A 15,022-nucleotide genomic window follows, 5' to 3' on the forward strand; every position below is an offset into this window, starting at 1 on the left:
AGACTTAGGTTTGAGGTGTGAAAACCTTTGACTTGCATATTATTTGGACATGCACTCAAGAGTGAAGCTCATCCATTTGGTAGAATGTTGGTTTTGCATACACTAGTGTTGGCTGCCTTGTGCACCTCTCCCAGACACACTTCTCCCACGATCACCCAACCAAGGTTGAGTCGCTGATGATGTGGCTCATTATGGACACCATTATGCTGTTCTCTGACTTTGTGCGCATGCAGAATGTCTCTGCCAATGAGAAGGAGGAAATTGGCCTCTGGATCAATTTCTGGGATTTTACCTTTTGTCAGGTATCATGTCACACTCAGTAAGAGTAGGCAGGGGAAGCTGAGTGGTACCATCAAAGGACTCTAAAATTAAATAGATGGGCTCGTCTCCCTGCTATCTCCACAGCACCTGAGCATGTTTTCAGTGAACACGGTTCAAGCTGTCCTTCAATGTTGAAAATGTCAAAAAAGTATGTTTTTGCCAAGGAGCGGTTGCTTTGTTCATCTAGAACAGCAGACATCTCGACTCCTTTCTCTGGTTGTACAGCAGGATACAGCAATCGGGTTAAGGACCATGAACTTGAACTGATCGAGTCTCCTCATATTTCTGTGCAATTTGGTGATACATCAGCCGCACTTGACTCTCTTTCCTCCCCGACATGCCCTTCACTAGCCCATGGCTCTCTGCTTTTTGCGGATGAGGATTGGGGTTTAGTGCTGTGATGTCTTTCACTACCACACTCTGGAAAGCAGATCTAGCTCTTCTTGTGACGTTACATCCAGTCTCTTGTTCTTAAATGATTGTGAAGCACTTTGGTTAACTCTTTTGTTTTTAAATGTGCTATACAAATACATTTTGAATTGAATTGAATGACTACCACTTACAGGTGTGGGTGTCCATACCTTGGACTGAGAATGGTGAAACTGATCATTATTTGCTGGCTGTCCTCCGTAACTCCAGTTGCAAGACTCTTTCTTTGGGCTCAAAGCACAGAAGACTGGAAAAGGTGTGGCAGGGCTGTTGGATGCTCACTTTCTTGTGCAGACACTTCCCAAGCTTGAGCCTCTGCTAATGCTGCTGCAGCTGCTTTATGCTTTTGCTCATGCTCTGTCGACAGCAGTAGATGATGATGTAAGCTCGCTGGAGCATAAAGAACTGGACATTTCCAGTGTTTCGTTCATCTTTTCTTTTACAGAACTCACTACGATTCATGAGAATGAAGCGTTTTACTATTCTGCCCTTCCTGTACGTCGATGCCCAGTTTGACAGATAGATAAAGAGTTCTTCAAAAGGAGAGGCAAAAGTTTCCAGTTGTCATTGCAGGGTTTATTTGTCTCCCTAATGAAGGCGCTGTAAGACTACAAACATAACAAAAAAGTATATTACAACATATATTTGGAACATAATATATTTCTCATCTTACACAGTATAGACTGACGCTAGTAACTGAAATTACAGCTGGTATAACCAAGAGAAATAAGTGAAAAAAGATTTAGCGTTCATCCCGCTAGCATAATGCTAACATATAATGGAATTTCCCTTTGACCTGCTAACATAATTAGTATTGACAGAGCAACTACATGCTAGTTTCAAATATGAGCGTCTACAGAAGCGTTTGGTATCACTTTTTTGACATAAACTCAGAATATACTCATACTTAGAGGCATATATATCTCATGCTTCAGTATAACCAACTTTGGGACTACAATGTGTGCGCTGATAGATGCTCCAAGTGGTTTAGATAAGTTGGGTTCAAACATTTGCACTAGGTATACCAAATACCCAACTAAATTTTCAGGATACTTTAGACAAGTCAAGAGGGATGCTTTGTTTCCAAAGGAAGATGTCAATATATCAGTACTCTTGCTGCATCATTTTGGATCAACTGAAGGTCTTTCAAGGCGTTTTTAAGGCAGGTCGATAAAAAAAGAATTACAGTAGATCAGCCTAGAAGTAATAAATGCATGAACTAGTTTTCCAGCTTCACTCTGAGACAGGATAACAGGACACAGAATTGGCCTTAGCGTGGAACATTGTGTAACTCCATGATTAACCTTAGCTTCAATTTTCTGCTTGGAAGTTTTAAGTTAATTTCACCTGTCACTAAACATAACCTGGGTGTGGTAGAGTGTGGTTTAAAATGTACTGACCCCACTAAACAGTGATGCCACATTGTACTGACTGCAACAGGGTAAGAAAGAAAAACTACTGTAGGAAATCTGATTTACGTAACGTTGCTTCTTGGTATCACAAACTGAATTATGGTTTAATTATAGGTCAAACTTGGGAAGTTGCTTCATGTTTTATCCATGCTTACCTGAGTGTACCAAAACTGAGTGTTTTGTGTATTTGTCAGATTATTTGACACACAGATTTTAGATTTTAGGAAAATGAAAAAGAAGCACCCATAGAAAAAAGTAACTGTCTTAATTTTTTCAGATAAGGAGCTTCTTTTTCTCTTGCTCAGGTGGATTTCTTTGCTGTGGAGCTGTTGGATGGCAGCCTGTACCTGCTGCTGGATATGGGCTCTGGGACTATCAAGGTTAAGGCCACCCAGACAAAGGTGAATGATGGGGTCTGGTATCATGTCGACATCCAGAGGGATGGACGCTCAGGTCAGTGAGGCTAGATGTATGGGATATACAGTCTACTGGACTACAAATACAAAAAATCTTTTTTGAAGTAATGTAAAATTCAAATATTAGAATCGGAAAGAATTTGTTACTCCAGTAGTATGTCAGTGAGGGAACCTATATAATGAAAGGCAAAATCAATAAAAATTGGTGGCACATCTCATAAGATCAAAGAGTAGGAGCACTATGATGAAATTTGCAAATTTCTCTTCAGGCACCATCTCTGTAAACAGCAGAAGGACTCCGTTCACAGCCAGTGGTGAGAGTGAGATTCTGGACCTGGAGGGTGACATGTATTTGGGGGGGCTTCCAACTGACCGCACCAACCTCATCCTGCCCACGGAGCTCTGGACAGCAATGCTCAACTATGGCTATGTGGGCTGTATTCGTGACCTTTTCATTGATGGTCGAAGCAAGGACATCCGTCAGATTGCTGAGGCACAAAATGGGGCTGGCATTAAACCATCATGCAATAAACAACCTGGCAAGCAGTGTGAGAGCTACCCATGCAAGAACCGAGGAGTCTGCAAAGAAGGCTGGAATCGATTCATCTGTGACTGCACTGGTACTGGCTACTGGTCACGCACCTGTGAGAGAGGTAAGTGTGGATGTTTAGATGTGCACACGTTCGGTACTCTTCCAAAAACCTTACATACTCATACTATCTGTAATACTGCGATCTGAACAGATGGAGCTAGCTAGAGCAGGACAATCGTTGTGACAGCTATAAAGGAAGTTCTGATTGCAAGATTTGCAAGCTGGTAGATGATTGCTGTTAAAGTTTAGCTTCATATATTAAATACTTTTCTAGATATTTTCAAGGGCCACTCAAATATAGCATACACAAATTTTTCAGCTCTTCAGCTCGTTTTATTTATATAACACCAAATCAAAAGATCATTTTATATGCTTCATCAAAAACGGAAGTATTAACCCTCTGGGTTTGTTCAAAATCACCACCTTTTCAGTTTGTTCGTGGCCAAAAGTGGCCACCAACAGATTAGGTCTGTAATTTTTATAAATTTTATTTTTTTGCCATTTTTTCTGCATAAAGCTTTTAACTAACTTCAGTTCTTTTCATAAATATAAAATAGTTATTACTTTTTAAATTTTTAACCCTTTAAACACCAGTTTGTTTGTCCACTGCGCTAGACGGAAGACAACCTCAAATCCCACAATTTTATATATTTGCATTGCTACTGAAATTTCTTGTATTATTAATAGTAGTGTCTGGGACATGTAATTGATTCACATCAACATTGATTATAATGCATTGTTATTTTTGTGCAGGGAGAGCAAAAACAAAAAGAATCCCTCTCAGCTTGCTCGTGGCCAAAAATGGCCACCCCTTGTTTACGTTTACAAAATGCTATAAAATTAAAATATATTAAAACATTTTTCTACTTTCATTGACTGATTTTTTAAATTAGCACAGGTCCTAGTCATGAAAACCAAAATATAATTCAAATTCAGAAGTTATACCCTTTGAATACCAGTCAGATTACGTATTATTACTACGCTTTTGGGGGAAAATAGTAATAAAGTTCACATTTGATTTATTTTTACTTTATTTTATTTTATTTTTTTGGATGAATGGCCAAAAAGAAAATCACATATGGTGTGTTAGTGGCCAGAAAGGCAATTTAATGACCAAATAACCACTGAAATGATCAAAATGTATATTTCAGTGTGTGTGCTTCTGTGTGCATCCTCATTAGCAGCAAGATGTGCTAACCGCAGTAGAGTGGTTTTTGTAGGCACACTTTCTACACTCGGTGCAAGGGACTGCTGGTCCAATCCTGGAGGTGCGCCTTTTCACCGGCCTCCAGCGTGTTACGCGTAGCACGCTGGAGGCCAGTCAGAAGCAGCTACAAAAAGAAAGTTATCGCTTGCCTTCAAGACCTTGAAAAGGATGAAATCATTGACCGCCCTACACATCATTGTCTATACCCATGGGGTGCCATACCCTGTATTTACAGACTTCCTAAAATCAACAAAGAGGAGGTCCCACTCAGACCCATTGTTTTCAGCATAAACTCAGCCACTTACAACATTATGAAACACCTTGCTACGACTCGAGATCGCCAACATCCTCTCTAAGTCATCCAAGCTGTATTTGTGCCTATTGTAGTCCAGGATTGCTTCTTGTTTCCAGACGTTCTCTATTCCCCATCACTGACTGCTGGTTCCCTGTGTGTTGCTGTCAAAAGAAGCACATTCCTCTGTTGCTTTGGCATGTGGGATATCGCTGTGGTAGTTTTGGTGAAGGCGAGAGGAACAATTTGGTGTATAGTGTATATTATTGATATTATTAAGGAGCTGATGTTGAAAATTAAAAAATCTGAAAAAAATATAGACCTTTAGGAAGTTTCATTTCAAAAGGCATTAACAGAATGAAAATGGTTGAAAAAAGAAAAGTGAAGTGGCCACAAATGGCCAGGATAGAGCCCAGAGGGTTAAGCCTAATGTTGAAAGTAAAGAGGGTGTCTGTCTCACAAATACAAACTAGAAGCTGGTTCTATAGGAGAGGGGCCTCAAAGCTTAAAGCTCTGCATCCCATTTTACTTTTAAATATCACAGGAACCACCAGTTAGCCAGAAGTCTGAGAGCAACCTACTCTATTGGGGTGATATGGTACTGTGACATCTTTAACATAAGTTGGGCATGGATGATTAAAGACATTTTATGTGAGTAAAAGCTTGCCACCTTTGCCACAAAACTCAAAGTTGAACTCAGGTTCATCCTGATCACTGATCATCTGTCACATGTTTTTAAAACTCGATTGGAGTCCATCTGTGGAAAATTCAGTTGAATGGACATGATTATGAAAATTTCACACCTGTCTATAAGGTCCCATAGCTGCATAGTTGCAACAAACCAAGCCATGAAGCCCAAGGAATTGTGTGTAAACATCTGAGAAGGGCAGAGATCTTGGAAAGTGTACAGAAAACTTTCTGCAGCATTGGAGTCTCAGTGAGTCCCCATCATCTGTACATAAAAGAAATTTAAAACCATTAGTGGTATTCCTAGTGTCATCGGGGTGCTGTGTGGCAGACAGGATAAGAACCCAAACACAGGAGTCAAAACACAACAGGATAAACTCAGAGGCAGCTTTATTGCTGTGAAAGAAACATACAACGGAAACAAAAGCCTAAAACCCTAAAACAAACTTAAACAGGAAACATGAGACACGCACTAAGACGCGGACTGACAGAACAGAGGGAGAGACACGACTGGGAGACAGAACTTAACATACATGATAGATATGTCAGACTAACAGGGACCCACAAAAGGAAACAAACCAAAACGAACAAGAACCTAAGAACTAGAAAGTAAAATGAAACTAAGGAGAAGGCCTACAGCAGCGAGCAGCGAGGACTGGGCCCTGAACAAGCAGGCCAGAAACAAACAGAGCAAGAAGATCAGGGTAGGAAAAAGGAGCTACAGCGAAGAGCTAAAAAACTGCTTTTCAACAAATGACCCTGAGTGATGACCTAAGCACTTTTTACTGCAGATTTGAAAGACAACCATTCACACCTCCCATCTGCTTGCCCTCACCTCACCAGTGGCATGTCTTGAAAATTTTTGTTGGGGGGGCCAGGTAGGGGCACAGATTTGGAGAAGGGTGGCAGATGTAATTGGCAGATAATGTTAAAAAAATTTCTACCAACCATTATCCATAATACAATAACCCTATAAACCTAATAACCGAATGCGCTTTTAACTCTTATTAGAATGAGATTTTAACCACTACGGTGCAAAGTTTTTAGATACTGCGTTGATAAAGTACAAGAGATACAATCAGTGCTCTGTCAGTGTTTATTCAGCATTCAAGGACAGCAGTGTTTTCATAGTAATTTTACTGACATATAGTGCACATATGTTTTGGGCAAAAACATTTTTGAATATTAAAATACGAACATTTTTAGCCAATGCCAATGCAAAACTTTATCTGCCTATTAAAAAAAGAAGATAATCTTCTCACAAACTGGTGTTTGATTTTGAAACAGGAAAAAAGTGGGGAAACAAATGAAAAGACTAACATTTGAATGAAACCTGAAAGCAAGTAAATACTTTCTATGCTGCCTTATGGTAAACTTTGGTAATATTGATGTATAAAGAACAACACTGGCTGATGATGAAATACAGTCAGCCGGCATGTTGACATTGCCAGTATTAACCTGCAGGGCTGGACTGGGACAAAAAAATCGGGCATTTTGACTAAAGACAAGCCCACCAGGTATTAAAGCCATAAAGCCTTTGAATGAAAACAAACACTGCTGTGACAGTGATGTACAGTCTTGTTGGTATAAGTATGATTTCTATACATTTTACGTCAGATAAAAACTTTGTTCGCAAGATTCAGATAATTATTTAATAACAGCGAGACATTTTAAATGAGAATAAGAATGAAAAGTATTTCTTTGTGCCCCCCTCTCCCTGTTAATGCCCTACCTGGCCCCCTAGCAAAACTTTCCTAGATCCGCCCCTGCACAGTTACCAGCTGTCAGCTACTTAGAAAAGGATCCTGGTGTTATTTGTCTCTCAGAAACAGTTCATAACTTCAACTCATTCATGTCACCTAAAAGGTAAACCTGTTTCTCCATCACCTGTTCAGCTCTGATGATTCAGTAAGGACATCTCCTGGTTTCATCCTCATGTTTCCCTCTCACCACATATCCAAACCGACATCATGACCAGCAGCTTTACAGCTGTGGCTCCAGCAAACATCAGCTGATCCTAGAAATTAATGTTAAATAAATTCTAACAACAGCTGATCAAGCTTAAACGTGCTGCTGTTGTTTAGCGCGACATCCGCTGGTTTCCTCTTTCTGGCGCAAAGTGGGCGATAAACAAACGAGAGAGAAAAGCCGATCAGCTGATCATTGATCAGTTTAATGATTGAAGTAGAATCAGGAGAGGGAGGGGAGAGAATGAGAGGAGAAGAGGCAGCTGTGCAGCAAAGACACAGAATAAATCCAGCTTTGTGTCTTTTTCATTGTAGCTGAAGTCCGGGACAAACTGCGTCCCTACTCAGCTCAACACGAAAGGCGTAATATTTTCTCTGAATGAGGGAGCATTCCATTTTTAAGGAGCCGTTGGCAACTCTACTAACTAACCTTATGAATAAAATAAAGTTCACTATCGGTAACATCATAGCACCACCCAGCTGTATAGAAACTCCGTCATGCTAGCTAGCACGCAGTACGAGTTATTGTAACTGACTGTAAAAAGTCAGCACAACGAAAATAAACTCCAACTAAACTTGGTTTATATCTGACCCAGATAGACTGCAGGTCATAACTTCTTACCTGAAGTTCAGCTCACCTGACACTCGGACCGGCGGCTGCCTCGGGGCTCTCCTCCTCCTGCCTCCCCGGGTCTCTCCTCCTCCCTCCCCTTTCCCTCATGCACCTGCTGGCCTCTGTGGAAACTCCGCCATAGCCACCACCAAACAGTTATTTTACACATCTGCCAGCATCTGGCCAATCCACCACCTCTCATTGTTCATGCCATTACAAAAAAAATAAATAAATAAGTCATCAGCCCACCGGGCAAATGCCCGGTATGCCCGATGGCCAGTCCAGCTATGTTAAGCTGCAACCAAATCTGCAGCTCCATACAGCAATGTTACGACTTGTATTATATTTTATAACTCATAACTCTTATGCTAGCTCCCCCAGCAGCCTACTGTCTGAAATATTGGACGGTTGCAATAATTCTTTAAGTGTTATTTTTCCCTTGGTATTCTAATTTCACAGAAGTTTACTAAACTCAACAAACTCAATATTACTTACCGGGACATTTATTCTCTCCTCATTTTCTTTCGCCGACAAATTGTTTTCTGCAGTGCCTCTTTCGTGCTTGGCTCTCCTACCTTTGCTAACGTCATGCTCATAGTGCAGAAGCCGATGCTGCATTCACTTACACTCGGATATCTGAGCTTCACTGTGAAAACATAATCGTACATTTGATATTTGATTGAATGTTATTGTTTTAGCTTCGGGGTGGCACCTGGGGTGGCCAGTCTGCTCCAGGCCACCCCCGCTGTACCTCACTCTTAGGCAAAAATACCTGCAGCCTTCACCTCCTTCTCCTCTGACCCCTTGCCTACACTAAAGATAAATGAGGAAGATGTGTGCAAGCTCTTCCAAAGACAGAAGACCAGGAAAGCTCTGGGATCTGTCCCCTTCCTGTCTGAAAGGCTGGAGCTGTTTGAAGTGCCCTCCTGCTTCAAGTGCACCATCATCCTGCTCCCAAAAAAGTCTGCCATCACAGGATTAAATGACTACAGACCTGTCACCCTGACGTCTGTGGTCATAAAGTGAAAGACTGGTGTTAAGCTACTTGTAGAACATCGCAGACCCCCGCAGAACCCCCTGCAATTTGCATTCTGGGCAAACAGGCCGTCCAAGGATGCAGCCAATATCGAATTGCACTACCTCCAGCATCAATTTATCAATCTGGGACATACACAAGGATACTCGAGGACTTCAGCTTGGCCTTCAACACCATAATCCCAGACATCCTCCACCAGAAGCTCACACAACGTACTGTGCCCGGCTCCACCTATCAGTGGATCACCAGGTTCCTGATGGACAGGAAGAAGCAGGCAAGGCTGAGGAGCATCACATCCCACACACGGACAATCAGCACTGGCATCCCTCAGGGGTGCCTTCTCTCCCCACTGCTGTATGTAATGATACGATTACAATTACATCAAAATGTCATTCTGACTAGAGAAGTGTACTCTGATGTTAACAAAGAGAAGGTAATCAGAACTGAGGGGACTGTGGTACATGGAGCCAATATTGCAGACACTGAGGACAGCTACAATTGCCTAGGAATCCCACAGGCAAATGGAAATCATGAGGCCACTAGAAAGTTGCAACCACCAAATACTAGCAGAGAATAAGGCAGGTTCTTAGGAGTCAGCTGAATTGGAAGAACAACATCCAGGCAATCAACACCTACGCCCTGTCTGTCGTCAGTTACCCTGGTGGGGTAATAAGCTAGCCAAAGGAGGAGAGAGAAGCCACTGACATAAAGACAAGAAAGTGCCTTACCCTGTATAGAGGGATTCACCCCAAATCCTGAAACTGTACGTCAAATGTAGGGAAGGAGGCAGAGGACGAGTGAGTGTCAGAACCACTATCCAAGATGAAACAGCAAAGATCCATGAGTAAATCATCAAGCTGGCAGCAACTGATAGTGTGCTTAGTGAAAATCTCAGGCAGCAAAAGCCTGAGAAAGAAGAGGAACCATTATAGAAGGACGGGTCCCTGCACAGGATGAACCAACGGCAGATAGAAGCGGCTAATATAGAGAAATCCTACCAGTTGCTGTACAATGCTGGACTAAAAGATAGCACAGAGCCACTTATCATGGCAGCACCGGAACAAGCTCTAAGCACAAGAGCCACAAAGGCTAAGGTCTACCACACCATCCAAGACCCAGGTGCAGGCTGTACAACAATGCGTCTGAGACAGTCCAGCATATAACAGTAAGGTGTAAGATCCTAGCAAGCAGGGCATACACGGAAGGCCATCAACAAGCAGCAGGCAAAGTATACAGGAACATCCCAAAAAGTCTGTTCATCTGGACGTTTACAGTGGGAGAAACGTTTCGTTACTCATCCAAGTGACTTCTTCAGTCTCAGCTGACTGCAGGTTTCCCCAATCTTATAAACGCACCTTTGCACAATGACTGAAACCAGCCCACTGAATGAACTGTGGCTGTGAGGTCAGATCCTTGATCATTAATCTTCAAATCTTCAAATTGTCATGCAATGGCCATTGATGACTGGTCATGAGTACCATTCAAATGATCATAAGTCTGAATGATCAACTCGGTCACCTATAACATCTCAAAGTGTCTGGCTTCAATCATCAGCCAGTAGGTAGGTTACTCTGAACACCACATCCCGAACATCCATTCATTTTTTTCCGCTTTATCCAGGGCCGGGTTGCGGGGGCAGCAGCCCAAGCAGAGAAGCCCAGACCTCCCTCTCCCCAGCCACCTCCTCCAGCTTATCCAGGTGAACACCAAGGCGTTCCCAGGCCAGCCGAGAGATATAATCTCTCCAGTGTGTCCTGGGTCTGCCCCGGGGCCTCCTCCTGGTGGGACATGCCCGGAACACCTCACCCAGAAGGCGCCCAGCAGAACCACCTCAACTGGCTCCTTTCGAAAGGAACATCCCAAAAACCTTCCACCTATTTCACATATAAGGGTTAGTACTACAGGCAGAAACATGGGTGTGCCATGGGCTCCCCAGTTTCATCCACTGTGGCCAATTTGTACATAGAAGAAGTGGAAAAGAGGGCTTTGCTACCCTATCCAGGTATCAGGATGACACCTGGGTGAAAAATCAAATCTCAGGACGTACCACATTTCACTGATCACATTAACTCGGTGGACCGACACATCAAATTCACCAGGGAGGATATGAAAAGTGGCAGGTTAGCCTTCTTAGACTGTGAGATTTCCATCAGGAATGGGGGACATCTAAAACTGACGTGTACCGGAAACCTACACATACAGGTCAGTATTTAAGGTTTGACTCTCATTATCCGCTGGAGCACAAACTGGGTGTCATCAGGACGCTACAACACAGAGCGAACACCATCCCCACTGACACAGCGGCCAGGGAGGCAGAAGAACATCACATCAAGGAGGCCCTGAGTAAATGTGGTTATCCCAGCTGGACTTTTGTCAAAGCTGGGAAGGCTCCTAAAGAAAGCTCCAGATGGTCCAGGAGAGAAGGACAACCGCTGCCTAAGAGAAAACCTGTAGTGATCCCGTACGTGTCGGAGCATATAAACACTGCATCTCTTTGGCTTTTAAACCCCAAAACACACTGCGCCAAAAATTGGTTCCCCCGACACAAACAGAGTATTGTATGCTGTTAAGTGCCAGGAGGATTGCCATGATTTATACATTGGGGAAACTAAGTGGATGGCACAACACAGAAGAGCTACTTGTAGGCCAGTGGACACTGTTTCATTACGTGAAAAGGGAAAGGACGCAAAACTGAACATAAACACAGATGGAGAGTAAAACACACAAACATGGAGAAATAAAGAACTATATACAGGGGAGCTTGAAAGGACACTATATAAACAGTGCTAAGAACAAGAACAAGGCCAAAGAGGGACCCACCTAAGAAAAGAGTCTAAGAACTAGAAACATGAATTACTAAACTAGGAACTACTGGAAACTACACAAGGACCAAGTAAGGAATCATAATAAGAACTCAGATAATAAGAACTGGATAAAGAACACAGAAACTCAGAATATAGGACAAAACTTAGGAACAAAAAATATGACCTTACAAATGTGCTTCTGAAAGAGGAACCTATAAACACACTCCTAAACCTCGTGGAAAGCCTTCCCAGAAGAGTTCAAGCTGTTATATCTGCATAGGGTTGGTTGACCTCATATGCAACCCTATGAATTAAGAATCGGATGTCACTCAAATTCACGTGAAGGTTGACGAGCAAATACTTCCGGCAATAAAATGTATAAATGTGGGCTAGCATATCAGAAGAAAACTGGCTTCAGAGAAGGCACGAGTTAAAACAACTCATTTCACATAATTGATGAACTTGTGGGTGTGCTCGGCAAGACATTTTTAAAACTGTGAATAATGTAAAGCAACTCATCTAGAGTCCAGTGTCAAAAAGAAAAAGGAAAAGAGGATGATGATAAGTCCATTTCAGTTCTTCTTCTGGGTCTTCACTAGTATGTCTATCACTCCTTTATTATGCATATTTTTTCTTCCCACTCTCGCCACTGTGCTTACTCATAGGGGGTCATGTGATTGTTGGGATTTTCTCTGTTTTCTTTGTATTATTGTAGGGCCTTTACTGTACACTTTAAAGCGCCTTGAGGCAACTTTTGTTCTGATTTGGTGCCATAGAAATAAACTTAAATTGAACTTTATGTGGAACAACACAGGAAATGTTTTAGGCTTTAGAGACTCAACATTCTAACATAAACATAAAAATGTCAATAAAATAAGCATAAGGGGGAAATGTAGCTGTTATTTCACTTGGTTACCCTGACCTATCTGCAAAAAGTAAGGTGGTGCAAGAGACTATTGGAGATGAGAAAGAAATTGATTTTATCAGATCTTAGTAAGTGATATGCAGATTTATTCAGACTCCATCAGTGTGGACGCACATGCCTTTTACCTACTCAAGCTTTACTTTTCCTCAGCTTAGCTTTATCCAATCATTATCCATATTTTAATTTACACATTTGTTTCCCAGTGAGCCACACCCACCCTAATTTACCTACAGGACTTTCCAACAGATAGATGGACTGTGTCTCCACCTTGTGGCCATGTGATAGAACTACAGCTTCCCAGTCACGCAGATAAACTGAACAAAGGGCATTTAGAGGACATGAAATGCTTCAGCATATTATCAGATCATTTATCAAATTAAGCTACTGTGACAGGACAAATAATCACCGTAATCTGATTGATGCAATGAGAATGCAAGGAAATGGCAATCAGCCCTAGAGGGTTTAGGAAAGAGAGGTTTGACTACAGAAAGCAAGAGTGTAAAGTGAGCTCAATGAAATGGATTTTTCTTTAGGTAGAGAAATAAAGAATAATATCACTGGTGGCCCATTTAGATTAGGTTTAGAGTTGTGTGAAACTAGGCAATTTAAATTCTTTTTTTTAGTTTTACAGTTTTTCTATTTGGTTGTTTCAAACACTTTGACTCTGAAGTTAAATGTAATCTGACTGTGCAGTGACAAATTACTAAAAATTTTCAGTAATATTACTAATAAAGCAATCAAAGGGAATGCATGTACACAAAATGTTAGATATTTCAGTTGATTTTTGTAAAAAGGATATATCTGTTATCTATAAGTAGAGGCAAACCATAAAGTACAACACTGGACTTTGATAAACAACTGTGGCCTACAGCTTGATATCATCCATGAAAAGGAGGTGGCCAACTATTGCTCCATTCAATAATTGGTATCCATATCCAGTCTTGTTAATGATCTCACTGAGGGAGTTCAGGCCTGTGCAAGACAGCAATGGGGACAGAGTATCTCCTTTTGCGTCCTGCAGTTGATGGTGACTTGTGTTTTTGGTTTGGAGCTGGCTTGTCAACACATCCCCATCAAATTCCTCATTTCTGGTAAAGTTACTGGTATTCCTAGAACTTTTTTGTAGTCAATCCAGGTGGTGTACAGGTTGGTCAGTCTGGTCTCACAGTTTTGAGTGACCAGTATATCTGCCAGTAGCTGTGTTTTGCCCCTCTAGTGTATTGAATGAATGAATTGAACCATGTGCCTGTTCGTCTTAGCCTCTATGATGCCTGACAGGAGCTTCCATATGGTACTGAGGCAGGTTACTGGCCAATAGGTCAATGGGACTGTTCCCTTCTGGGGATGCATCGGTTAGCCTTCAGTTAGCCTTCAGTTAGCCTTTGGTTAGCCATTTCAGGTGTGTCTCGTCCATTAGGAACTGGTTTATTTGTGCTGCTAGATGCTCATGGAGTGGAATTAGCTTCTTTAGCCAGTAGGTGTGAATCATGTCAGGGCCTGGTGCAGTCCAGCTCTTCGTGCCTCAGACCTCGCATGTCTACCAATGTGATAGTTGCTGGACCTTGTTTAGGGAGGTTGTTATGGTGTGCTCTTAGCTCCACAAGCATGGTTGTCATGGGTTGCATTTGTCCCATATGGTCTTCCAGTATTGTTCCGTCTCCAGCCTTGGTGGGATTGTTCTCATATTGGTCCCCTGCCACTGAGAATACACCTTGGATGACCCAAGTATAGGATCTGAAATGATCGTGGAAATTGTATATTCAAATATGTTAACAAGAGCTGAATGAATACCAATTTGGAGATGAGTTCATCCCATTTTTGTAATTTAATTTTTGGTGCTTCTATTGGCACTGATGAAAATAGGTTTAGTAATTGTGGCAGTATATTCATCTTTATCACCCTTATTCTATCATTTAATCTGAATTGGTAGGAAAACCATCTGTCAATGTCAAAGTTACCATCATTATAGTCATAGTTGGTTTGATATAGTTTTGTCTGGTTTTCGTTTATAGCTACACCCAAATATTTAAGTTATTTAGCTCCCCAATTTACTTTATATTAAAGTTCCTGATCTGGTAAGCGGTTGAACATGAAAATGTGGGTTTTCTGAATATTTATCTTACAGCCAGAGTACTCGCTAAATATATCTAATACTTGCACCAACCGAGTAAAGGAGTTTGTTGGGTTTGGCAGATAAATCATAACATCATCTGAAAATAGGCTTATGGTATTTATCTGATTGTTCATTTCTTTTTCCTGTAATCAATTCACTTTGCCTGATCATTTGGGCCAGTGGTTCAATATAGAGAGTGAAAAGCATA

General features: G+C 41.6%; 1 protein-coding gene across 9 annotated transcripts in view; it reads left to right on the forward strand.

The window, feature by feature from the left end:
- Positions 1-15,022, forward strand: part of nrxn3a (neurexin 3a) — a 201,588-nt gene that overhangs the window by 120,613 nt on the left and 65,953 nt on the right. For all 9 annotated transcript variants that reach the window (XR_014798685.1, XR_014798686.1, XR_014798687.1 and 6 more), the window contains exons 9-10: positions 2,468-2,615; positions 2,848-3,231. Coding sequence is in view for 6 of the 9 variants with exons in the window: in XM_084915427.1 (XP_084771553.1) it covers positions 2,468-2,615; positions 2,848-3,231 (532 nt within the window). In the remaining 3 variants the exon portion in view is untranslated. The remainder of the gene's footprint in view (positions 1-2,467; positions 2,616-2,847; positions 3,232-15,022) is intronic.

The sequence above is a fragment of the Perissodus microlepis genome, chromosome 19, assembly GCF_051167445.1.
Source record: "Perissodus microlepis isolate ML-2025 ecotype Zambia chromosome 19, ASM5116744v1, whole genome shotgun sequence".
NCBI classification, from domain to species: domain Eukaryota; kingdom Metazoa; phylum Chordata; class Actinopteri; order Cichliformes; family Cichlidae; genus Perissodus; species Perissodus microlepis.